Source organism: Thunnus albacares, chromosome 5 (genome assembly GCF_914725855.1).
Source record: "Thunnus albacares chromosome 5, fThuAlb1.1, whole genome shotgun sequence".
Lineage (NCBI taxonomy): Eukaryota > Metazoa > Chordata > Actinopteri > Scombriformes > Scombridae > Thunnus > Thunnus albacares.
Genome location: NC_058110.1, coordinates 22,079,327 through 22,104,557, shown reverse-complemented (window position 1 = coordinate 22,104,557; position 25,231 = coordinate 22,079,327). Strand labels below are relative to the sequence as shown.

At 37.8% G+C, this 25,231-nt stretch overlaps 3 protein-coding genes and 1 long non-coding RNA gene across 6 annotated transcripts; 3 read left to right on the top strand and 1 right to left on the bottom strand.

Moving 5' to 3' along the window:
• Positions 1 to 31: 31 nt before the first annotated feature.
• On the top strand, positions 32 to 3,620 carry LOC122982430. Its single transcript, XR_006403449.1, has 3 exons — positions 32 to 112; positions 3,070 to 3,168; positions 3,529 to 3,620. It is a non-coding gene; the product is annotated as an uncharacterized LOC122982430 (long non-coding RNA).
• On the bottom strand, positions 2,826 to 7,619 carry LOC122982427 (keratin, type II cytoskeletal 8-like). The gene is made up of 11 exons (XM_044351691.1): positions 7,504 to 7,619; positions 6,622 to 6,713; positions 6,170 to 6,453; positions 5,769 to 5,977; positions 5,593 to 5,653; positions 5,228 to 5,323; positions 4,928 to 5,092; positions 4,584 to 4,709; positions 3,509 to 3,729; positions 3,260 to 3,315; positions 2,826 to 3,151 (listed from the first exon to the last, which is right to left on the bottom strand). Exons 3-11 carry the CDS (start codon positions 6,428 to 6,430, stop codon positions 3,066 to 3,068), a joined length of 1,281 nt encoding a protein of 426 aa, XP_044207626.1. The 5' UTR covers positions 6,431 to 6,453; positions 6,622 to 6,713; positions 7,504 to 7,619; the 3' UTR covers positions 2,826 to 3,065.
• Positions 3,635 to 11,505, top strand: LOC122982429 (deoxyribonuclease-1-like). 3 transcript variants are annotated; one of them, XM_044351697.1, is made up of 11 exons: positions 6,720 to 7,531; positions 7,655 to 7,737; positions 7,887 to 7,975; positions 8,056 to 8,142; positions 8,253 to 8,365; positions 8,724 to 8,836; positions 9,518 to 9,675; positions 9,836 to 9,932; positions 10,046 to 10,172; positions 10,586 to 10,745; positions 10,925 to 11,028. In XM_044351697.1, exons 2-10 carry the CDS (start codon positions 7,657 to 7,659, stop codon positions 10,642 to 10,644), a joined length of 924 nt encoding a protein of 307 aa, XP_044207632.1. In that variant the 5' UTR covers positions 6,720 to 7,531; positions 7,655 to 7,656; the 3' UTR covers positions 10,645 to 10,745; positions 10,925 to 11,028. The 3 variants fall into 3 exon arrangements, with proteins under 3 accessions (XP_044207631.1, XP_044207632.1, XP_044207629.1); XM_044351696.1 differs by lacking the exons at positions 6,720 to 7,531; positions 10,586 to 10,745 and adding an exon at positions 3,635 to 3,720 and having other exon boundaries at positions 10,925 to 11,505; XM_044351694.1 differs by lacking the exon at positions 10,586 to 10,745 and having other exon boundaries at positions 10,925 to 11,505.
• Positions 11,506 to 12,358: 853 nt separating this feature from the next.
• On the top strand, positions 12,359 to 19,134 carry abtb1 (ankyrin repeat and BTB (POZ) domain containing 1). The gene is made up of 12 exons (XM_044351688.1): positions 12,359 to 12,626; positions 13,507 to 13,569; positions 13,660 to 13,715; positions 13,867 to 14,011; positions 14,187 to 14,346; positions 14,473 to 14,518; positions 15,185 to 15,301; positions 15,472 to 15,584; positions 15,695 to 15,793; positions 15,923 to 16,090; positions 16,487 to 16,687; positions 17,958 to 19,134. The coding sequence occupies exons 1-12, from the start codon at positions 12,571 to 12,573 to the stop codon at positions 18,162 to 18,164; spliced, it is 1,431 nt and encodes a 476-aa protein (XP_044207623.1). The 5' UTR covers positions 12,359 to 12,570; the 3' UTR covers positions 18,165 to 19,134.
• Positions 19,135 to 25,231: the final 6,097 nt, after the last annotated feature.

Sequence of the window (25,231 nt, the reverse complement as noted above, 5' to 3'; positions counted from 1 at the left end):
CCGGTATGAACCACGAGTGGCTGAAAGTAGGAAGTAAAAGTTGTGATTTTAAGCCCTGAACTCTGCCTTACAGGCGACCTGCAGCGACACAAAGAAAGATACTAAAGAAAGGGTGAGTTTGGGTATTTCTCTCTAGCCGTAACACTTTACAGCTGTAATATCCTCCTAAATTAAGGAAGAAACAGCAAAACATAACACATGTCTGAATCCATGTGGTGTGAATAGTTTTAAATCGTTAATAATTCTCTGAACAAAAACAATATCCCAAAATTGAAAAGTTGTAATTCATTTTAGATTCATGTATCCATTTATTTATTTATAATCGGACAAAATAAGGCACCTTACGTGCCAATGACTAAACCTTCTCTGAACCTGTAGGAAAAAACACTTGTACTTTCAAACTGGTCTATTCTGGTCAGCCTGAGCTGTATTTTCTTTAAACGAGCACTGGATGGCAGCAATGCAAATTATTCATTTTTTCCAGAGCCCAGTTTGAGTCTGGTTTGCTGTGGTCTGGTATGCTTTGGAATTGCATTACATAAAGGTTAATGTATGACCCAAAGTGTAGCAGCCTTTCAAAAGTCATATTCAAAAGTCTTTTTTTCTGATTTACATTTTATCATCTTACTGTATAAACAAACATAAAAAGTCTCTAGTAGGATAATCTATTAGGAAAAGCAAACAAACAAAAAAAACCTTCCCAGAAACACATACCTGTAATCATTTCATTAAAGGACGGGTTCACAATTTTTCATGGAGGAAAACCTCTTTCAGTGTTCATATGGGCACCTGACTGTTGTTTTAAGTTCACATTGTAAAATCTTGAACCCACCCTTAAAGATTTTACATAAAATATTATAAATTGTCTGTTCTTTTCATTTCTTTTTTAAGATTTGTAATGCACTTTTAGCTGCAATACTGTGTGAAAGGTGCCATATAAATAAAGCGTATTATTATTATCATTATAAAAACATATGATGCACTTATATATATAATATGAATGCAGCACTATTACTATTAATCTACCAAAAGTGAACTACAACATTAAAATATTCTTATGTGTATTTGTTAGTGATAAAAACCAACATCATAATATATTATAATAATATAACACTCTAAAAGAAGCCGGTCTGCATAATGAGTACTTTTACTTTTGATACTTTAAGTACATTTTGCTGATAATACGTCTATACTTTTACTTAAGTAAGATTTTGAATTGAGGATTTTTACTTTTTTTTAGACAACAGTATTTCTAGTTTTACTTAAGGATCTGAATACTTCTTCCACCACAGACCTCTCTGAACAAAAATAATATCCCAAAATTAAACTTTTTTTCCCCTTTTTTTCCCATTTGTCTATTTATATATTGTCAGACAAAATAAGGCACCATACTTGCGTGTAAGCGTGTAAGAAGCTACAGTCACTGACCGAGTCAATGACTAAACCTTCCCTGAATCTGTAGAAAACAACACTTGTACTAACCAACTGGTCTATTCTGGTCAGTCTGAGCTGTATTTTCTTTAAATGAGCACTGGATGGCAGCAATGCAAATTATTCATTTTTTCCAGAGACCAGTTTGAGTCTGGTTTGTTCTGGTCTACTGAGCTTTGGAACTGCATTACATAAAGTTCAGCATTTGACCCAAAAGAGCAAAGTAGTCTTTCAAAAGTCTTATCCAAAAAAATTTTCTTTGTCTGGTTTATATTTTAAAGAAACTCTAGTAAGAGAATTGTACAAAACAGTGACAAAAAACTATCTACAAATAATCATTTCATTAACCTTCAGTGTTGTCCAAAGTGTCCTTATTGTCTGTATTATCAATTCATGTCATTAATATATTTCAAAAACCCCTCCCATCTGATCACATACTGATCAACCCTGTCTCTCATTCTAAATGAGATTTTTTCAAACGTGGCACTGAGTGATTCCAACCCCATAACAAAATCTGACCATTATACCAGTCTGTGTCAAATCTGATTCTTGACAGCCTGCCACAACCAGTGGGTCACCTGGTATGTCTGGGATTGAAGTCAGAATTATCATTTGAAAAATCACAAAAAGATTTATGGACTTTCCTCCAGTAGTTCTGAACAAGAGGTTATTCCCAAAGCATTAACGTCCCTCCAGATCCTTTACATTTCCAACAATCTGCATTGTCTCCTCTCATTCAAAACTCCTATTTTAAATTAAAGCGACATACATACTTTTGTTCAGACCTAATATACAGATTGAAAAGCAAACTGTGTTGGAATTACAAAAAACAATTAGGTGACAAGTCTATTTACAGGTACATGCATTTCCATTCTTGTCTCATTGTTCCACCAACTTATTTATAATCCATGTTTACATTATTTACTTCACAAACATAACATGTCAGAACAAAAGTCTGCAACATTGTCTTCAAGTTTATTAAGTCTCATTGACATGACTTAATATAATATTATATTTTATTTTGTTTTCTGTTTTTAATTGATTTGTTTCTTGTGTTTTATTATTTGGATGTAAAGCACTAGTAAGAACTGCTAATCAAATAAAAGGTATTATTATTATTATATATGTAAGACTATATTGGATTGCTGGCCAAAAATATTTGCATATACAGTAACTATACAGTAACTCGCCACCTGCAAACAACACAAACATCTCTGGAAAACTACCAATTTCATATATAGATATAAGTATTTTTTATGGCTACCATAATATTTGTATATACCATTATATTATTTTTTTCCTTTCTTTGTCAGTTTTTTGTCACATCAGCAGCTGTTGCTGATGTTTGCAGTGTGTTTTGATGGGGATGGAAAAAGGAGAATGATGAAATGTACTGAATTCGATGTCTTTTAATTATTGCTCAAGCAAAAAGGACACACATGATCATGCAGCCGAGTACATTTACTTTAAACACAGAAAGTGGTAATTAATGTGACACTCAGCACAAGAAGAAAAATAAACAAACATACACATTTGGCTCATCAGTGCAGTATTGTAGCTTACAAAGAGATTAATTTAAAGGTGAAAGGCTTAAGTGATCCAGTAGGTTAATGTACTGCAGTGTGTTTTCTGCTTTAGTTGTACGAGATGTTCTGGGTCTCCACCATCTTGATGAGAACTGGGCCTGATCTTCGCTGCTGCTGGTTGTGAACTAGGTTGGCTGTTGGGAAGAAGACGGTAAAGAGATTACACACACAAACACACACACAGAAAGATGGTCATAGTGATTGTGATAATAATGGTGTGATCTACAGTTGAAAAAACTTACTTTGCTTAGTTTTGGTTGGCACTGTTACAATGTTGACAACAGACTCCTTTCCAAGTCTGTTTGTGAAAAAGCAGGACATACACTATGAGCAGTGATGTAATGGTAAAGTAAAAGCTGTAAGCTCCAATTAACTGATCGTCATGAGGCAAAGTAATTTAGATTTTTAGAGAAATTTAGGATTTTTGCCATAAAATCCTAAATTAGCCTTCAGTTCTGAAGTAATTACATTATGAAAACTGTACAACTCACCTTCCCTCCTCTCCCTCCAGCAGTTTTCTGTAGGTGGAGATCTCTATGTCCAGGGCCAGCTTCACATTCATGAGCTCCTGGTACTCTCTGAGCTGCCGAGCCATATCCTGTTTGGCTCTCTGCAGAGCCAGCTCCAGGTCCCTGATGCGAGCCTTGGCATCCTGCACGGCTGCTTCCCCGCGCCTCTCTGCTTCGGTTACCTGGCCCTCAAGGTTGGTACGCTGAAAGAAAGTGAAGGGATGGATGGTGTAAGCACTCAGTAAGATTTGAGCCAACAATCAACTCTTTAAAATACAGGATTGGAGATTTATTATTGACTATATCATTGTGAAGGTGTGACGTCATTTTGTAAGCTTGTGGTAACCAAACCAAAATACTTAAATCTTCCACAGGCTGTTATTAACAGTCTTGTAAACAGCAGTTAACTCTGTTGTTCTTAATGTGATTGATGCTGCCTGAGGAGGAGTATTAAGTTTGAAAAATGTCGTATATGTAGAGCTGCAACAATTAATTGATTTGTTTCCAATTATTAAATGAATCAGAAACTTTTTCATAATCAATTAATAGTCTTTTTTTTAAGAAAAATGTCCAAATTCACTGATTCCAGCTTTTTAAATGTGAATATTTTCTGGTTTCTTTAGTTTTCTATGATAGTAAACTGAATATCTTTGGATTGTGGACAAAACAAGACATTTGAAGACATCACCTTGGGTTCTGGGAAACAGTGATGGACATTTTTCACCATTTACTTACATTTGGAGCAAACAACTAATCAGTTAGTCGAGAAAACAGACAGATTAATTGATAATGAAAATAATAGTTAGTTGTATCCCTCTGTATATGTAAATGTCATATAGTTGCTTTTTGTATTCCCTTTTGCACCTGATTCTTTACTGATTTGTATCAGCAAATTAAACTGGTTCACCAATCTATATTGTGCTCAAAGCTCTAAGATGCTTCATTCATACATTATCAACTGGTGAAACCTTTTGGATGAGCAGCTTTAAGACCAAACAGCAAGTGCAGCTGCCTTTGACTTTCAACACATCAGGCACTTTATAAACCTTTCTCTCACCTGTCCCTTTACAGCCTGGATCTCATTCTGTAGACGGTTGATCTTTCGGTTGAACTCAGCTATTTCCCCTTTGGAGCTACGCAGCTCGTCACCATACTGGTTAGCCTCGGCAGACATCTGGTCAAACTGGTGCCGGCACAGATCAATCATGAAAACAAACATGTGGCATCAGTGATTATCAGGTTTGACGAGGGTGGTTCGTGTCAAAAAGACAGGATATTCTGGAAGATTTATGGGTTGACTCCTTTCACACTCTTAGTTTTAAGGATAAACTTGTTATCATTCAACACAGCTACGTTTAAGTATTCACATTACATCCAGCGTCATTTGTTGTTGTTCCTTACCTTCCTCTTGTAACAGTTTTCGGCTTCTTCGCGGCTGCGTGCAGCAATTTCCTCATACTGAGCCTTGACCTCAGACATGATGTGATCCATGTTCAGGCCACGAGAGTTGTCCATCTGCACCACCACAGAGGTGTCCTTCAGGCTCTCCTGCAGCTCTTGGAGCTCCTTTTTTTTTTAAAAAAAAAATAAAACAACATACACAAAGCAACAGTAAGAAAACACTATAAAATCTCACACATATATTTTTGATATCTTTATATTTAAAAAAAAAAAAGATTGACAGTGAATGGTTGTATATACCGCAGTATATAGAGCCTTGAGGAAGTTAAATTCATCGTTGGTATAAGACACTCTGTCCTGAAGTTCGACCTTGGACAAATAACCTGCATCCACGTCCTGGGGGGAGTCAGTAAAAAAACATCAAACAACCTTTTCTCTGTGCTTTTACCTCTAGCAGACACAGGTATGTTTTAGGTGAAGTTTACTTCCTTATAGCTGTAGTAGTAACCCAAAAACAAACATTATTAGTGGAGAAATTGCTTGTAAATCTATAGATGCAATAAGAGTTAACACAAGAAGTTAATCTGGATTTTTTATTTGTTGTTTTTCTTTACTTAAACACACACACACACTAAAACAAGTATCATCATGACTGCATACTTGACCTTTTTGAGCATGACAAACTCATTCTCTGCATCATTCCTCTTGTTGATCTCTTGCTCATACCTGAAATAGCCCACAGATATCAGATTACGCTTGCAGATGTTGTCAATATGCACTTCATTACTTCATTCACTATCACTTTCTTACACAAGCACTGCATTACATTTTGGAATCTTACTTTGTCCTGTAGTCGTCCACATTTTTGTGCATGACATTGTTTTCTATGTCAAGCCTTTGCTTGTCATTGTTGACAATTTCCAGCTGTCTTTGCAGATTGCTGATGTATGACTTCAACATAGGCTCAACTTTAGAGGTGGTGGCAGTCTGCTGCTGCAGCAGCTTCCACTTGGTTTCTAGCATTTTGTTCTGCTGCTCCAGGAATCTTACCTGGGAGACAAGAAAGAAGTACCAAACAAATCAAACAGATCAACATTTTTTATAGAAAGAAGATAAATTATTGACCTTTCAACATTATTTTTTTCAGCCAATAGTGTATCTAAACAGGTTATCAGGATATTCAAAATTATTTAAATCTCACAATCAACACTGAGCAAAAGTTTTTGTGAAATTTGTTATTACCTTATCAATGAAAGAGGCAAAGCGGTTGTTGAGAGTCTTGATCTGCTCTTTCTCCTGAGTGCGAACAGCTTGGATTCTGGGGTCGATGTCTATCTTCAGAGGGGTGAGCAGGCTCTTGTTGATGGTCACTGGTGTAATCTGGGCATGGTTAACCCCAGTGCTCATTTTAGGGATGGAATAGGATCCCATGGACATGCTGCTGAATCCCCCTGGAGACACATGCAGTCCTTTACGGCTGCTGTGCTTGCTTCTCAGACTCATGGTAGTGCTGTGTGGAGATTTCACTGATGGAGACGATGGAGAGATCAGGCAGCAAGTGAGCTCTGTTGTGCATCTCTTATCTTTTGGGTGCTACTTTATAGGCAAGACTGGGTGTGGTGTGATAGTTAAGTTATGTGGCTTCCCAATGTGGGTAAACCAGTCTGAAGCATGCTTCCTGTTCTCCCACCTACCCCCTCTGTGCAGGTTGCATTGTTTCTGTTGTTTTGCTGGAATCCGGGCCTGCTCCGCGGCTTGCTTCACTTAAACAAGGCATTTGCTTGATCTGTTCAAAGTCACAAAGAAGAAGAGTCAGTACTGTGATCCAAGAAGATGTCAACAGCCAAAATCTTTAGTGACAATAAATTAGAGAATCTGTCAGATCAGAGGAATTATTTATACTGGCTTTATGCCTGATTGAGATTTAAGTGTTGTAGGGCTGCAGGAACAATGAAGGAAACAGATTTTTAAAGACAAATGAGTGATTTAACCTATCCTTCATGAAAATTAAGGTCACAAATGCTGCTTAAACTAAAGGACAATAATACACACAATATATAGATTACCTAGAAAATGTGCCCAAACATGATGAGATCATGTAAAATATACTGGCTTCCGGAGCGTCTTATCATTTATCACAGTGATCTTTCAGAGATCATATCAATATTTGAGAAATGAGTCTTAAGCATGAAAACAGTTAAGATCAGAGACAGAAGGGTATTGAGTCAAAACATCACAGATACAGTTCTATTCAAAACACACCTTCTCATTCAAGTGAATGGAAAGGTGTGTCCACACATACTAGTACTGTATGTTATGAATGCCAGATTAGCTTCCACTATCTGTCAAATGTTACGTCATAAACCAACACTGGTGAGAGCCGGTTATAAACAAACTGGTCTGTCCTCTCAATATAATCTTGGCTTTCTTTTCAGACTGTCTCCCTTTTCATATGGATTGTCCAATCATTGCCCTCCCTTAAAAAAACAGTTACAGAGAAACAAGTTTCTCATGCAACCAAGTGTCTGTGTATTCTTGTGGTTTGTGCGCTACTGACACTGTGCCAACTACTGTACCTCACAAAGTATCCATACATTATTGTAGGTAAGTACCTGTAAAGTTGGGAGAAGAAGAGAGTGTTTTTTTTGTTTTTATGTGTATTTAAAATAATATTGAATCATTGTAAAAACAATATTTTAAACATCTCTATTTTCTCTTTTTTGTCAGACATGAAGATTGCTTCGTTCAACGTCCAGAGGTTTGGGCTGACGAAAGTCTCAGATCCAGATGTTCTTTCAGTTCTGGTTAAGGTAAAACACGTCTCCTAGGACATGTTGGGGCACAGTAAAGCATCTAGTGGCTGATTTCTACAAATCTCAGGCATTTACTAGACAGTAGGGACTCATCTTTCATCTAAACTTCACACTTCTACTTAACTGAGCTTGTTTTCCTTTTGTAGATTGTGTCTCGATACGATATCATCTTGATTCTGGAGGTGGTGGATGTGAGCGGCAATGCTGTCAAAGTGTTGTTGGAAGAACTGAACAGGTGCGTTTATGTTTCTTCTGTCTTGACGAAGCAAAGATTGTTGATGTTTTGCCTGCTCATTACTGTCCTGTGCCTCACAGAGCCAACACAACCCATCACTACACTCTGCAGCTCAGTGTCCGACTGGGAAGGAACAGATACAAGGAGCAGTTTCTGTTTCTCTACAGGTAAGGTAACAAATCATCAAACTGTTATATGTTTGTAATCATTAATGTCACATGTGGAGAGTATTGCCATTAAACAGTTCCACTAAAAGCCATTTTTGCCCCACTGGAAGGGATGACGTGGTCAACCTGATTGACTGCTATCAATATGAAGACAACCAGGTGGAAGACATGGATGCTTTCGCAAGAGAGCCGTATATTCTGCACTTCAAACCGCACAATACCGGTCAGTATCTGCTTTTTATGGTACAGAAAGTTTAGTGACACACACATAAAGGAATGGCATGGAGATATAGATATCAGCATGTTTGTTTTTATGGTTTGTGGTCGGTTGCTGTTGACACTGTAACAACAGTGGTTGCTGTGGTATGTCTGAATCATGTCTAGCCTATATGTGGACCTGTTTGGTTTTTTTTAAGATGTGGGAGTCTGATAGTTCCCTTAGGTAGTTCTGCGATTCAAAGGAGCAAATGACAGGTTTTTCCAGTTCTGTCAACCAGCATCCTCTTTGTGTACATTTTTCATGTAATGATTGGGGAGTGTCATGTGAGGTTTGTAGTTCATTGGACAGTTTTGTGTTGCAGTGCTGAAGGACATTGTGCTCATCCCGGTCCACACCAGACCGTCGGACTCAGAGAAAGAGCTGGATGAGCTGTATGAGGTCTTCCTGGCTGTCAGAGACAAATGGAAAACTGATGTGAGTTGCATCGTCCTTCTGCAGCAATTGAACATCATGGTTCCCCCTGACACAGTAAACTAATAATGTAATAGTACATATTAATAATAAAGGTATAAACACAAATACTTCTATTTCATATAAGCTTATATGGATTAGAAACTGGAATCACAACGACTGTATGGCCTATAAATTGTCACTGAACACTTTTGCAATGTGGCCACTTTTGATTGGATTTCTCTGCATTTTGATAATAATAATACTAATAACACTTTTTTAACATGGTTAAGAAAAGTGCTTAAAAAATACAGTAAATTTAAAGCAGATAAATTATATTAAATTATATAATATTCAACAGGAGATATAAAATCATACAAATCAGTTTAAGCCAGTATAAAAAGGTGCTTTTTTTTAGCTGATGTTTAAAAGAAAATACAGAAGTAGATGTGTAGATTTTAAACAGAAATGCATTTCACAGTCTCCACCTTTGGTTACAAGTCTAGACTTGCAACTGCGAGAATGGTTTTTTCTGTTGCCTTAAGTCCTTAAGCCCTTGTACATATGAGCTTAACATGTCAGAGATGTAGCTTGGGGCTAATCTATTAAGTGTTTTTTTTTAATATGATTTATAGATAACTGATGCTAAACTAAGGGATATAGGAGATTCAGATTGCTGAAATGTCAGTTTCTGATTTCCTCTAGAACATAATGATCCTGGGTGACTTCAACGCAGATGGTGCATACGTTACAGACAAAGAAATGAAGGAGATCCGTATTCGCAGCAACAAGAATTTCCACTGGCTGATTGGTGATGACGTCGACACCACTGCGAAAACAACAAATGAGCACACCTATGACAGGTATGTGTATATTTAATTTACTTAATTCACGCAGTTCAAGAGAGGACGGTTGTCTTTTTCTTTTGAGAAAGCAAAGAGCAATTAGAGGATTATTTCTGTCAAGAAGAAAATGTACTTGTCGTTACATGTTAATTCATGTAATTAATTTCTCTACATGCAGGATTGTCGTGTATGGAGAAGACATGCTGGCAGCCATCGTGCCAAACTCAGCCAAACCATTCAATTTTCACCAAGAGTTTGATATGACAGAAGAAATGGTCAGTTTGTGGAATAATTCTTCCCTCATAAGCAACACATTATGCATATTTAAGCACTTCTATGTTCTGTTTTGTGGGCATAGTCCTCACTCAGTATACGTACACTCCCACAGGCCCTGAGAGTGAGCGACCACTACCCTGTTGAGGTAGAATTGCGTAGCTCCCCTCCTCTCTGGATGAGAAAGAGCTACCAAAGCAGTGTTGATGCACCGCAAGCATCTGTGAGCAGAGCTGTCACAGGTAAATGCTTGGAATTTGGGAGTGTTTGTTGTAAATCAATTTTACAGCTCAACTTAAAGGTTTTACTAATGAAAAGCCTTACTTTTGTGTGGCATGTGTTTCAAATTTGAAGATCAAATAGATCAAATTACATCTCTATTCTCTAGAAATCTCATTAAAAGACCAAAACAATCAACGGATTGATCCTACTAACAAATGTAGTCCGATCTGATATCTTATTCTTTTGTACAATAAATCTCCATTGTTGTCCAAAAATGATTACAAACTCATCAATGAGCCGCACCGTTGCACACTGGGTGACATATTATTTCAATATGATGAACAATTGATCCCAGTACACCATTGTGCTGTGTACATACTTTTTATATACCGAATACTTTTTTTTAACCAGTTTTTAAAAATGTCTTCTTTAGGACCAAATGAGCTTGAGGCTGAGGGCCACAGACAGGATGGGGATGTCAAAAAGTATTGAGAGATGGATGAACACACTGATTTTGGTCTTTTAATGGGATTTGTTGACAATAACATCAATTTAGAGTATCACCTGCCTTTAAGATAGACTCACATAATTTGGTAAGTGTCTCCGTTGTACTTGAGTAAATTGTTCAAAATGATATTTTGTGATACGTATTCTGACTGCTAAGTACTGAAACAAAATTTTATAACATGCCTGATATCTGAATGATTGTGATTATTATGTATCTGGAATTACAAAATTATATGTGTGTTTGTGTGTGTTTTTCTACTGACAGAGAATCTGCAGGTTGATGTGTTGAAACTGCAGAAGGAAAACCTCCTGCTGGAGCGAGAAAAACTTGAACTTCAGATCGCCTTATTAAAACAACGGCTTGTCAAACCCCATTAGAAAAAAGAAGATCAGACATTTTCTTTCTAAGCTGTTTTTTTCTTTCCATTTCATCACTTTTGTTTGATGTACAGTTTATATTATAAGACAAATAAATAATGGATCATGCACAGATGTTGCCATTTAATTTATTTGCCATGTAATATTGGTGATATAAATATTACAGGCCCAAAACCCAGATTTACTCCATTTAATTTGGTTACATTATTTGATTAATAGCAAATTTGTTAAAAGTTTGCACCACTGAAGTACAATATCAGCCATGACAGGTCCTCCATCCTCCATCCTATTTCCTCACCAGGAGTGCAACCAACCATTATTTTCATTATCTAGGTCAGACAATTATTTTCTTTATAATAAATGATTGATTGTGCAGTGTATAAAATGTCAGAAAATACTGAAAAATACTGATTGTTATTCCCTGAAACCCAAGTTAACTCATTCAAATTATTTGTTTTGTCTGACTAACAGTCAAAACTCAAAGATGTTAAGTTTACTATCACAGAAAACTGGGGAAATTAGCAAATATTCACATTTTGGAAGCTGGTACCAGTGAATTTTGGGCATTTTTGCTTAAAAATGACTTCATAAACAGTTACTCAATTAATGAAATTGTTGCAACTAATCGATTAATCATCTAATCATTTCAGCTGTAGGGGCCCAACAACAAACTGTCTTTATATAAATCAACATTGTGGCTTTGTAATGGCCCACTGTGCCTATGAGAGGTGCAAACTGGGGCAAAGTTTGTCTAGTCTAATTAGTCGAAAGGTGGGATGAAACAGATTTTATTCAAGTTTCAAGTTTATTTTATTTATATAGCACTTTAAAAAGCAAATAGGTTTTGCACCAAAGTGCTACACAAAGATGCTGAGATGCTGAGCTGTAAACTTTGATGAAACCGAGAGAAAATCCCTAAATTACAGTAGATGGCGCTATTTTGATTCAGTTTTATTGCAGGTTTTGATACATAAAAGGCAACAAACGGTCGATAGAATACGCTGACGTATGTTGCATTCAAGTGTCCCGCGGGAGCTCGGATTTTCAGCAGTTTCATAGCCGGAAACGCGAATTGTTGCTCATTGAAGTTACATTTATGTGGTTTAGAAACGATAACACTTGTATTACGATCACTTGTATTAAAATGAGGTTTAGGTTACTGATATTCGTATGATGTATAAAATTAAGCTTTACTTAACCTTCGCCGCTGGAGGACAGTAAACTCCTGCCGTCTTGTAAAGCGTCCTCAGTTTACCCATGGATGTATAAAGAGAACTCTGTATATCCATGAATTTACCATACAGCAAGTGAAGGGGACGCGCTCTAGTCACGTGACCGCTGGACCTCTTCGACCAAAACATCCAGGCTCCGACTGCTAGATTGTCAACAACTGTGCAAGAGGGTCTGACCGCTAAGAACAACTTTCTCCGCGTCGACCGAGCAAACTCTGAAGCTTCTCTAAGTTATCGCTTACCTGTCCAGCAGACAGGCCGTCTCAATGCCTCACAGAGAACCGAAAACACCGAGGGGATCATGGATGTGTACGATTTGTTTAGCAGTTGCAGAAAGGGCGACATTTGTAGAGTCAGGTAACCACCAGCAGCTCAGCTGACCGGTTTTTTATGGCTGGGTTGTCCTTGTCTCTGTGCTAAAAGCTCACGTAATTTTCCTTACATGGTTCTAGTTAATCTTTTTATATCTTGTTTTCCTCTTTTCCGTCTTACAAAATATTAGCCATCGTTTGTTTTAGCCAGCTGTGGATTGCAGTCCTGCAGCCAAACCCAAAGCTCACTGCATCGTAAACACGGGTTGCTATCATTAGCTGTCATGACCCAGCTGGTAACTTTAGCTTACGTTTGTAGGTCAGCTCCTCAATTTCCAGATGCAACGTACGTAGATAACTAGCTGCCAGTGTTAGCTGATATTTTGACAGATGTAAGACACTTCCCCCTGCTCAGAGACAGACTGGTATGTCCTGCTAATCACAAAGACAGCAGTCATTAGTCACGTCAAGACAGAATTATGCACAGTTTTAATTATTCAGCTGACCTAGTCCCAAACTGCAAGCCTAGACTTCTCCAGCACTGCAGCACATAGAGTTTGTTTCAAATCAGTTTAAAGGGTTTTAATGGATGTATAGTTCTTTAGTAGTGAATACAAACATGCTTTGTGCACAGCAATACTTTGCTTCTGTTGTGCTGATGAAAGCAGCAATCAATATATAATAATAAATCCAAAATTAAAGAGGTCACCAAACAGACGGAGGCTTGTATGTTAAATATTGCTTATGTACTTTATATCACATGTATGCAGCTTTTTGAACAGTGCATTTTGCCCACAGTTTAGAGATTTACAACCACTCTCCTCCCTTGATTTGCAAGTGAAAATGTTTATGCAGTCAGTGGTTAATCAGTTAATGGTGACTGCAGACTCTAGTAACCACTTGTTTTGTTGCTCTCTCTCTCCAAGATACCTTGTTGAGCAAAGAGATGTTGACCTCAATGTAAGAGATAAATGGGATAGCACCCCTTTGTAAGTATTTTTCAGGTAATTAGTCTAATTCTCTGGCTGACACAGGATCATTAGTCTAACCCTTGAATTGTGGACACTCTTGTTCTTTAGGTATTATGCTTGTCTCTGTGGTCATGAGGAGCTGGTCCGGTACCTGTTGGCTAGTGGTAAGACTGGAATTTAGTTACCTATTGTTTGTTACAAACATAATAAAAGGCGAAACCACTATACTGTGATATTATGGTGAGCCTTATAATTATTGCACTGAAATGTTCTGTAGTATAATCCTATTTTTTTTCTCCTTTGCTTTGCCTTCAGGTGCCAAGTGTGAAGCCAACACGTTTGATGGCGAACGTTGTGTGTACGGCTCGTTGAATGACTCTGTTCGACGCCTGCTCAAAGATTATAAGTGTATCAGTGTCCGCGCCATGCAGCGGGATGATTTTAACTACTTTCTGCACATGTAAGTGTCGAGTGCCCATCAGCTATTCTTAACATTCAGAGCAGGAGACAGAGCAGTTCATTCTCCTCAGTTGTTTTAGTTAATTGCAAAAGAAAAGTACAGTTTGCATTTTAACCTGCTGAACCACCTTCCAATATGTCAATTTAATCTTAATTTAAGTGTGTTTTTGCTTTAGGTTACTGGAGCAAGGTCAACACAGCGACGTCAAGTTCCTCGTTCATGGGCAAACATTTTCAGCCCACCGCTGCGTTCTCAGCGCACACTCAGAGTACTTCACTGAAATGTTTGAGTCCAAGTGGAGAGGGAAGAACCTGATCACCCTCAAACACCCTTTGGTAGGTAAAAATATGCTCCGGTTGGTTAATTGCTGCGTGTTATTAGATTATAATGTCTAATATACAACGATACAGACACATAATGTATCTATATATCTATATGGATAAAAGCTGTTTTGATTTCAGATCAACCCTGCAGCCTTTGGAGCCATCCTGCAATATATTTACACAGGTGGGTGAATATTAGAGCATCTACTTTTGTTGCAATTTTTAGGGTTTGCAGGAAAAAAAAAAACATACTATTTTTTAATGTGTCAAAAAAAGTTTTAACACACAAGATTAATTAGAAACCCAATCAAAAAATAAAAATATACATGAGATAATAAAATAATCGTGTAACTCGTCATCTTGTATCTGCAGTGGATTTTATATTTTTCCTGATTTCTTTGTGATTTGCAATGAAAAACTGCAAAGGCAGTGAAGACTGCAAACTAACAAACTTTGATGTAAACATTGAACAATATGAAATATTCAAAAATGAGGAAGGAAATGCATTCATCATATTTCTCAAGCCTCAAGGATACACACAGTGTTTTTGGTGAGAAACACCATTATGTAAACATAAAATATAAACATACAATTGTTTCTTGTTTATAAAATTGTTTATAAGAAATCACAACACGGTACCTTGAATGAGGAATGTTAGCAACCCAGTGAAACACATTAATCAGCTTTTACAGTGTGTCTGATATAGAAAAATATGTACAGACAAAAAAAAATCAAGGTAACCTTTTAAGAACTATATAAAACAGCTGAATACAGTCATATAATATTTTTCCATAACATACAAACAACAGTGCCCAATTGTTTTTATCCATTTTTCTCCTTGACGTTACAGGACGTATGGATATTGATGTAAGCCTTGTAGAGGAGTGCAGACGACTTGCTAAACAGTGCAAAATGGCAGATCTCATAGAGGAGCTGGAGAATAAATGCAAGCAGGTGTATGAATTTGGTAAGATAGTAATTACGATTAATAAACACATACCAAAACTAATTTTCTTCACTAATTGGTCTCCATTGTCTTTTTTCAATTGTAGTTTCTAAAAACTTTTTTGGGAGCTTGGATTGACTTTTTTTCCACCGTCTGTTTCTTTTTTCTTTCTTTCTTTCTTCACACTGAAGTATCCAACAAGCCAGGGATCTGTGTGAAAGTTCTCAGCCTGGAGCCTCACAGCTGTCGACTCCAGGAAGAGATGGCTCAGTTAGCAGACTGCGCACTGCCCACTGAACTAAGAGTAAGGACATAATAGCAGAAAACATAATTTAAATGAACACTTACTGTAGCTCCTGCTACAGTTTCAATGAGCATGTTTTTTTTTTGGGTCCCTCTGCTGTTTCCCCCCAGGTTGGATTTGGAGAACTTCCCTTTAACAGAGTCGACCATTTACCCACTTATCCTGATGTCTGCTTCAGAGTCGATGGTTACAATTTCTTGTGTCATAAGGTACAAACTACAAAGGTCTTAAAACATTCCTCAGGCTCACTACAGATCCCCACACCCTGCCCAGATCCTGTTACTACAAGTGCTGGAGTTGCATTGTCTGCAGGTCTGGTTATGTGTGTGTGTCCTCAGGTGTTCTTCTGTGGGCGCAGTGATTACTTTAAAGCCTTACTGCAGGACCACTTCAGTGAGGGAGAGCAGCTACAGTCCCAGCCCAGCACCCCAGTGATCACTCTGCACAACATCTCCCATGAAATCTTCATCCACGTCATGTATTACATCTACAGTGATGACACAGAGGTTTCACTGCAATCTAACTGTAGTTTGAAGTGATTTTTTTGGATTTTTGCTCATTGTCTATCAGGAATGCAACTTTGTCATTGTTGCATGAAAATTAGAAAAAATGGCTTATCAGTCTACCAGCAGAGGTTCACATTTATGCATCAATTTGTGGCTGATAAACTAGTTTCCTACTGAGAGGAAAGAGCCTGTAAAAAAAGTTGAACTCTTGATTCTTTAATATAACCCTAAAATAAGTTTATAATCATAATTACTTGACTAACAGCTCTTTCTGCTATATTCCAAATTGTATTTACACCTTTACAGAGTGCATAAAACCCCTTAAACAACAAAAGTAATGCTTTTGAATGCTCATCATCATTATCTGACAACTGACTGGTTCTCCTTTATGTCCAGCTTACAATGGAGAACGTGTTTGACGTCCTGTGCGTGGCTGACATGTACCTGCTGCCGGGGCTGAAGCGTCTGTGTGGGAAGACGCTCGCTAAGGCTATATGTGAGGACAATGTTCTGCACATGTGGAAGACGGCCAAGCTTTTCCGTCTCTCTAGGCTGGAGGATCACTGTGCGGAGTTCATGGCCAAGATCATAGAGCGGGTGGGTGTATGTGTTGACACTGGCTGGGTAGCAGGAAACTGTCTGGCATCTTGCAGTTGGTGGCTGAAGTGCACACAAAATGTCAAGTACATGCTCTCTGTACTGTGTATGTACAGTTATAGATGTTAAGACCACAGGTGGTGTCAGTGAAGTACATAAATTAATTGAAGTTAACTCCTTTGTTGCAGGAGTTGTTGGACAATTTGGAAAATACAGCAAATTGCTTTCTCACAGAGTTGAATGGGATGCCATTCTTGTGTCTGGTTGCCAAATATGAAACTAAAGCCAGTAGGTGATTAGCTTAGCTTAGCATAAATACTGGAAGCAGGGGTCAAAGTCACTGCAACTAGCAAAGAATGGTTCCAGCATGTAAACATCACAACCTTCTGTTAACATTTCAGTTTTTGCACAGATTAAAAAAAACAAGATATAACATGTGAATTAGTGAGCTTTAGAGGTGCTGGTAGACATATTTTGTTATCTTTGGACAGAGCCATGCTAGCAGTTTCTCCCTGTTTCCAGTCTTTATGCTAAGCTAAGCTAACTGTCTTCTGGCTTTAGCTTCATATGTAGCAGACACACTGTATGTTAGAGTGGTATCAATCTTCTCATCCAACTCTCAGCAAGAAAAAGCAATACACATTGTTCCCCCAAAAATGTAGGACTATTCCTTTAATGGAATTAAAGGGCTCTAGCTTCTAAAAAACACATACTGTGTTTGTTGGTTGCTATGTGAACTCTTGCTAACAGTAAGTGAACTAGTTCTTAGATGTGTATAACTCTTAGAAGAAAGAATACTATACATGCACTAGTAATAAAAATAATAAAAAACTATAAAGTAATATTTAAATAATACAAAGTTTATTTATGTAGAAGATTAACCATGAACCAGAATTTCAAAGTGATGTACAAAAAGTAGTATAAAGAGCAAGCCGAAAAATAGTAAAAAGACACAAAATAGGAAATTAAGATCAAAAGAAGTCACAAGGACTTTAGTTTGTAAAAGTAAAATATAAGAACCAGGAATAATCTTTTGGTAAATGTTTTACTGTCATTATTGGTCTACATATTATCTTCATTATGCCAAAGGTTACAGTAAAGTTAAGAATATGAGGCCATATTTTAAGCTTTTGATTTGGGAGCTACATGAGCCAGATCCCATTTTTCACAGTATAACAGCTGTGAGATTAAGTGGATGTTCTGGATGTTCTGGTCAGCCACACTCAGTTCCCCAGGAGAAATTCACACCTGTCGTACCTGTCTGTCACAGCTGGTGGAGCAGGCCGAGTTTGCCGAGATCATCAAAGAAGACGCCTCGTCACTGGAGGACAGACACGAGACTGACTCTGTCCCCCTGGTTGACGACATCCGCTACCACATCGCCAGCAACGTCCAGACTTACAGCGCCATCGAGGAGGCCAATCAGAAACTGGCTGCCTTGGAGGAGCTGCTGTCAAGCATTAATATTGACTGTTGAGGGGTCGGCAGGTTGTGGAGTTTGGGGACGTATCTGTAGTGAGAAGAAAAAGAAAAACATATGCTTCCGTATGTTTGAAAGTTTATTTTATTTACAGTATATTGTACAGAATATATATTTTCAGAAGGCGCTGGTACTGAGTTTGCAGGGCATATTCAGAGACATCTGTTAATGTTTGCTGTTTGAAAGTGTCTTTGTCTGACACAGACTGAACCTCAAAACAAGATCTTGAGTATCAAGTATCACGTGAATAAGTTGTAAAGGTTCTGCAAGATGGTGCAGATGATCAAGGAATCTGTTGATTATACATTTACAACAGATTACGCTTGTATTGCACGTGAATTTATTTTGTCATAATTTGTAGCTACTAGAATGTAGACCAGCTGCTTATTGAGCTCTTTTAAGTTGTAGTTTGGCCCCAGACTGTTATAGCATCAGCCCTCATATCCAACTCCATGAAATTTTATTTTTATGCTAAATGAAAGCCAAATGAGTCCTTGTTATGTACTGACTCGCAAAAAAAAGACATTTATTTTCATTTCATCCAGAAGATATTTTTAGCTGATAACTCTTAATTTAGGCCACATAGAATGCAATTTTATGATAAATTGCCTGCAGTTTTTATTTTTGATTTGATTGGATTTGGCGGCTGTAGTTCACCTTAACACCTTGTTAGACCTGTGACATTCCTCCAGCATGGTTACTTACACTTACTCCCCCTTGAGCACATTGCTGCACTTTGTTTAACCCTAAAGTGATAAATCTGTTTCATGCTTCCCTGTATGACAGCACACCTCTCTTCCCCCATGTATGCACAAGAAAATAAAGCTGTTACCAAGCTATTAGCATGTTAAATCCACCATTAACACAGGGAAATATGGTGATGTCATCCATTTCTCACCCTGCTGCTATGAAAAATGGATAAATAACTGCTCTTGTTTTGGTTATTAAAAGCATAGTATGACAAGCACGAGTAGTGTTGTCCTCATTCAACATATCTCATGGATTAGGACGTATGTCGTCATGGGTTCATAAATGTAACAGCTTTATTTCGCAAAGTTATATTTTACTTTCCATCATCTGAAAGTCTTACAGCTGTGGGAACATTTTTAGCATAATATTCAGAGTTTAACCAGTGAAATAAAGTGGAAAAATAGAAAGTTTTCCTTCCATTTGTTTTTATTATTCTATGAAAACGATTGCAAATACAGTCAGTAGTTTAGGAAGACACCTGAGGATGGCGCCATTTCTCAGCTTATTGTCGCTGTCACAGACTGCTGTTTCTTGGAGATGCAAACAAATAATTCCTTCATCAAGGCCTCTGAACTCATGGGAACATTTCCTGAATGGGGCTGTTTGACTGCTGTGCGTTTTTCAAATCAGCCATTCATCACAAGTTCACAAAGGTATAAAGAGGGGCAGTAAATAGTGAGCTACTGTTAACATGTTAGCAGTGATCTAGATGGGTGTATGTGTGTGTGTGTCAGTGTCAGTGTACTATAGTTTATAATTGGCGTCCCTGTGGGCTCCATCACTCTCATTTCAAAGAGTCTTCTAGGTGAAGACAAAGCTGTGTGTCACCTTAATGGAGCCCTGAGGTTCAGGACAGTGGGGTAAGTTCAAATCCCAACAGGGTGTAGGCCTACACTGTGGAGCGAAGCTGCTGTTAGAACACATTAAAGTGCAGTTCAACCGAAAAACTAAGACCATCCATTAGAAAACAAAACCTTTGGCTTCCAGCCCAGCGTCTTGAGGGCTTAACATGCTGAAAAAGACAAGAATAGACAACACAATTAGTTATTACCCCAGCAAGCTTCTTTTACAAATGTTTTATGGCTGTTGCTAAGCAACTCGTTGTGGTTTTGGGTGGGAAAGTCAAGTTTATTGGGTTTCAGATCTACTTTGCACTGCTAGGACAAACAGATATTTATGCAGTGTACAGGAGGAACTTATATTTTTGGTCATTTTATTCAATTTCCATGGAGACTGTGTTTACAAGTCAAACCAGCCTCTCTGTGGTGCCTCAGCTAGTTCCCATTCAACCCCTCGACACCTCGACACTGGCCCCACATCAGAACCACATAGAGTGAGTCCTGAAAACTGAGTTTAAATTCGATTGAAAGTGAGATATTTTCAGTTATATCTGACTTTAAAATGTCTGTTGACACTTCTAGGATTGCTTTTCTTTCCCACCACCTTGATTGCACAAACCTTTGGTTGTCAGTTTAGTCACAATTGAAGAAGGTGATCAGTTTATTTCTTGGGAAAGTACAGCAAAAATATTCTTTACAGCCAGTAAAGCAATTAATCAAACAGTCTAAGGTTTAACATCACTGTCAGTTATTGTTTTACATGTTAATTGTCATCTTCAGCCAGCATGAATTGATTTTTCTAATAGTCAATAATCAAACGTATGTATGTCTATCCATTTTAACATGACACACACCAGACGCTTTTAATCATGATTAATACAATCATTTTCCTTTCATATCATTTGCAACCTTCTTTACAGAAGACACTGACTTGTAATAAAACTGTTTTTTTTTTTCATTTTATTCTCAGGCCAAATTATGACTCACATGTCTGTTATTATTCCAGCACAGTCCTAAAAAAACATTTTTTTGCACTGACAATTTCCATGTGTTTGTGCAGACAAAACTAAAAGAAATCTTGAAGAGGGCAGCAAAGGGTAAAATCTCTTGGCTTGGCTCTTGACTCATGCCTCTGCGTGACTCACTTTGACTTCATGGTGACATCTGTCTCCTCGTACAGAAATCTGCAAGGGTGGAAAACCACCAGACAAACAGAGAAACAGCTCTGTTTTGTTCCTGTTCCTTTAATCTCCTACCAGTTCCTTTTTTTAATTTTCTACCAAGGTGTTAGTGCAGTGTAATAAACACGAATCTCTCTGACAATAAAGCTCAACCACAGGAGGTTTGGTTCACAATAACAACATGATAAGAATCAGATAGAGTTTCTTTTCTTTTCAGGTCCACCATGTTCACCTTTTCCTGCTAATTTCTTACATTCAGGTTCTGCTGTTTCATTATCAAATAATTTCAGGTGTTATTTGGATGACGTGTATAGAGCATGCAGGGCTGTGTCATACCATCTGTCTGCCTGTCTCTCCAGGAAGAAACGTGTTCATCTCAACCGTCCTTCTATATGTGGCTCACATGTAGGATTCATTACATTTGGAGCAGATGGAGACAGCCGCAGGTGGTCAGATATAAAGCTGATGACAGGAGTAAGATGTGTGTGGTTACTCTGTTTTTTGTACTTGAGTATTTTGATTTTATGCTATTTTATACTTAATATTCACTACATTTCAGAAGGAAATATTGTACTTTTTACTCCACCACATTTCTTTGAAATCTATAGTTACTAGTTACTTTGTAGCAGTGGTCACGGGAGTATCAAAAGTAGCAACAACGTACGAGTACTCCATTACAACTTGTATTCAGGATCTTAAGTAAAAGTACATACACATCATCATCAAAATGTACTTAAAGTATAAAAAGAAAAAGTACTTATAATGCAGAAAAATGACCCCCTGTGAGTGTTATACTATTATATATAATTGTAGGAGGTGTATTAATGTCTGAACAATGCATAATATTGTGTGTAATGATCATTTACTTTGTGTATAAAGTGTTGATCTGCAAAGTAACCATAGCTGTCAAATAAATTTAGTGGAGTTAAAAGTACATTTTCCTCTCAGATGTAATTGAGAAGAAGTATAAAGTAGCACAGAATAGAAATACTCAAAATTGTACTTAATCCTTACATACTGTTAATATTCTAACTCTTCACAGTATCCCCTCATAACTAGTCTCTTAGGTGTTTTTTTTTTGGTGTTTTTACTGCACTCAAATGTAAAAATGGGTCACATTTGACCTGAACAGTATGTCAGGGTTAAAGGATAGTTTCACAATTTTTCAAGTCTGGTTTCAAATCAGGTTGCCAAATGAACATTGACACTTTTTTTTTTGCTGTAATCATTTCTCCAAATCAGTATCTTTCAAAGTTACTGTCATTTCATTGCCAAATTTCCTCTTTTTGTTAGAATCTGAACAGGAAAACATTGTCCACTGTGACACAAAGAGGAACATTTTTACTAAAAAGACTGTAACTGTGGAAGATATCCACTTTATTTGACAAACTGTGACAGCTGGAAATATTATTATATTTTTTTTTCAGATAAACTCTTAAAGACATTTTTTTCTCAAAACAAGGACTGTGGATTTTGTCCTCCATCACTGACATTATTAACACATTTTGGGTGGATCAGGAGGAATGATTACAGTGAGCAAAACCTGTTTCAATGTGCCTTTGGGCACCTGACTCTTGCTTTAAGACAGACTTGAAAAATTGTGAAACTATCCTTTAAGTACAGTACTTGAGTACTTAGTTACATTTCACCACTGCTTTGCAAATCACGATTTTACCTACAAAACCTTTGATACAATGCACTGCTGTAGGTTAAACTATACAACAGTATACTATAAAGTAGTTTAAATCACCTCAACCTTGCCAGCTGCAACATTACAATGCTGCTTACACATTCATGAGTCAGTAATGACAATACAGTGACATAACAATGACATACAATTAATCAGATTTTGAATACTGGAGTATTTTTCCTGGATCTTATAGAGTAATTCTACCACATTGTTTGCGATCTCTTCACTACAAGATCTAGTTCAACATCTGTCTTAAAGGTGTTATAGCCATAACTGTGTTGTATTCTGTGATGGACCTGCACATTTGCGACCTTGTCCTCAAGTATAGGAAGACATACTCACTGCTGCTGTCACTGCCAATATCCTAATTTGCTATTAGTTAGGGATTACCACCTGGGAGAGAGAGTGGTAAGCCCGTACTTAGCCAGAGACCGACCTGAAAAGCTTTGGCTCTCTCTTCCACTCCCTGACTCTGTCTCCTATACTTCTCAGATACCCAACTTTTATATTCCCACACACAGAAAAAAACAACATTGTGTGAAATTTACACGCACATAACATGTATGTAAGCATTATTTTTGTCCGTATGCTGCAGTTTCAGTCATAGTCTGGCATAGCAGGAAGTCTGTTTAAATTTCATTAGACAGACTTAGGACTCACACCAGGGTTGTATAGTCCCAGCCAGCCATTATGTAAGAAATGGCACAGTAAAGACTACGCACGCACTAAATTGAACTAAAGGTTGCCGCCAAGACGATCTCTTTATAGGATTGTCTTGAAATGAGAGCACTTCAGCAGCCAGTCACTTTCCCCCATTTTTCCACTGACATGCCATGCAAATACCAGGCTGAGGATGCCTATAAAGTTTCATGACAACACTGATTGCAGCTCAAGCTTATCAAGCAGGAATTCTGTTTATCTCCCTGCTCAGCATGGAGGCTCCTCTTGGAAGTGTGTGACAGTCAGATGCTTACACTTAACATAGCCACGGTAATATGGGATTAAGCCTTACATGCTCCCTTGAAGTATTAGCAGCCGGGGCAGAGACAAGCAAGCGAGCAGTGGTCCTATTAGTCAGCTTTGTCAAAGACATCGGGCTCTCTGACAAACCGGGTGAATATATCTGGCCCTTATGTGTGCAGGAGCAACATGCTGCAGGGGAGATAGTGGTTTTATTTTTCTGATACATATCTGAGTGTGCATGTCTTCCTTCATGCCTCTATCTTGTTTGTTTGTGTATAATGTTCCACCTGAGGTGAGTCACAAGGTTGCCAGTGGAAGAGAACATGGCCGGCTCTGCAGAGATACAAACAGCGTCTGCATGTGAGACAGGATTACACTGTTACCATGTGACTGGCCTGCCCTTAGACAGACCTCTAACAAAAGACAGGCTAAATCTATCTAGGACAACAACCTCTGTCCCCGAACTCTTCAGTGTAAACAATCAGGCGGCCTTCTGCGAGTAGATGCATCAAAACTGCTGCAAGGATTCCAAATAGTGCGTGATTATGGCTTTATAAGAGATGTAAAAACTGAGTCCGAATGATTTCAAAGTACAATGTTTCCTCTCTGAACATGCCTGCTGTTGTGACTTGACACAAGTTAGATAAAGCTTTTTTTTTTTTTTTTTCTCCTCCGTGTGTGTTCGGCTACTTGAGATTCAAGGTTTGTTTTTGTCACAGTTACAAACAGTGAGCGTCCAAACTTGCATTTTTTTCCAGTCACTTTCCTGTTTCCTGGCCATTTCGCCCTTTAGGCATCAGAAAGCAGTTGTCCTGCTGACAGAGCTTTTGTTCTCTGCAGGGTGAAACCATCACTGAAACTCAAGGGGACTGGGTGGCTTTGAAATGCCCTTTTCTTTGCAAGGCTGACACGAGATGTTGCTTCTAAAGGCTAATGAGGAATCACGCAAGTCAAAGCAAACGCAGAAGAATAAGGAACAAAACAGCCCGTTCTTTCCTGTAATTTGATTTGTGTGCACTTTTCTAAAAAGAAAATTGCACAATAAAACACTTTGCTTCATTGCTAGTTCAATATTTTTTTTTAAATCTCAAGATTAGTCAACATAACTTCACTTCCTGCTTCAGAAAAGTGAACTAGCAATCTAATTAAAGTAACTCATGAAGGACTAACTGTTCTATTTGTACAAGAGACTCACTGTAAACAGTTGATGAAGGTTTATCTGGAAAATCACTCCTTATGGACCTTCTGATAAACAGGCTTTGATCGTGTTAGAGGGCATCGTCTTGGCACTCAAAGAAAGACACACTTACCTGCAATGCATGACACACAGACACGTGTTCCTGCCATCCTGCCATCTGTTTGGCATGGCTGATGCTCCGGATTAAGACAATACTACACTGCATGTGAACAATATGCACTACAGTGTAATATTGTACAATTATTTTCATCATTTTTTTAGGTCGCATTGGCATAGATTAGAAATATTCCACGTTGCATGATGTTCCTCATACTGAAGAAGTGCGTCTGACACTCTTCAGATATGCTGTGAAATATAGCGTTTAAATAGTAATTTAAATAAATACATTTTCACTTTAGCAAAAAAACAAACAAAAAGAAATTATGCCACTTTCTAATAAGGCA

Excerpts from the sequence above, each read along its gene's own strand:
- LOC122982427 (XM_044351691.1), bottom strand. The coding sequence starts at position 6,430 with ATGAGTCTGAGAAGCAAGCACAGCAGCCGTAAAGGACTGCATGTGTCT. Across the intron at positions 5,978-6,169 it reads TTGCCTCTTTCATTGATAAG|GTAAGATTCCTGGAGCAGCA; the intron begins GTAATAACAAAT and ends CTTGTCTCCCAG. Across the intron at positions 5,093-5,227 it reads TCAAGGCTCTATATACTGCG|GAGCTCCAAGAGCTGCAGGA; the intron begins GTATATACAACC and ends TAAAAAAAAAAG.
- abtb1 (XM_044351688.1), top strand. The coding sequence starts at position 12,571 with ATGGATGTGTACGATTTGTTTAGCAGTTGCAGAAAGGGCGACATTTGT. Across the intron at positions 14,347-14,472 it reads TCACCCTCAAACACCCTTTG|ATCAACCCTGCAGCCTTTGG; the intron begins GTAGGTAAAAAT and ends TTTTGATTTCAG. Across the intron at positions 15,302-15,471 it reads CAAGCAGGTGTATGAATTTG|TATCCAACAAGCCAGGGATC; the intron begins GTAAGATAGTAA and ends TTCACACTGAAG.
- LOC122982429 (XM_044351696.1), top strand. The coding sequence starts at position 7,657 with ATGAAGATTGCTTCGTTCAACGTCCAGAGGTTTGGGCTGACGAAAGTC. Across the intron at positions 7,976-8,055 it reads TTGTTGGAAGAACTGAACAG|AGCCAACACAACCCATCACT; the intron begins GTGCGTTTATGT and ends TGTGCCTCACAG. Across the intron at positions 10,173-10,924 it reads TGTGAGCAGAGCTGTCACAG|AGAATCTGCAGGTTGATGTG; the intron begins GTAAATGCTTGG and ends TTCTACTGACAG.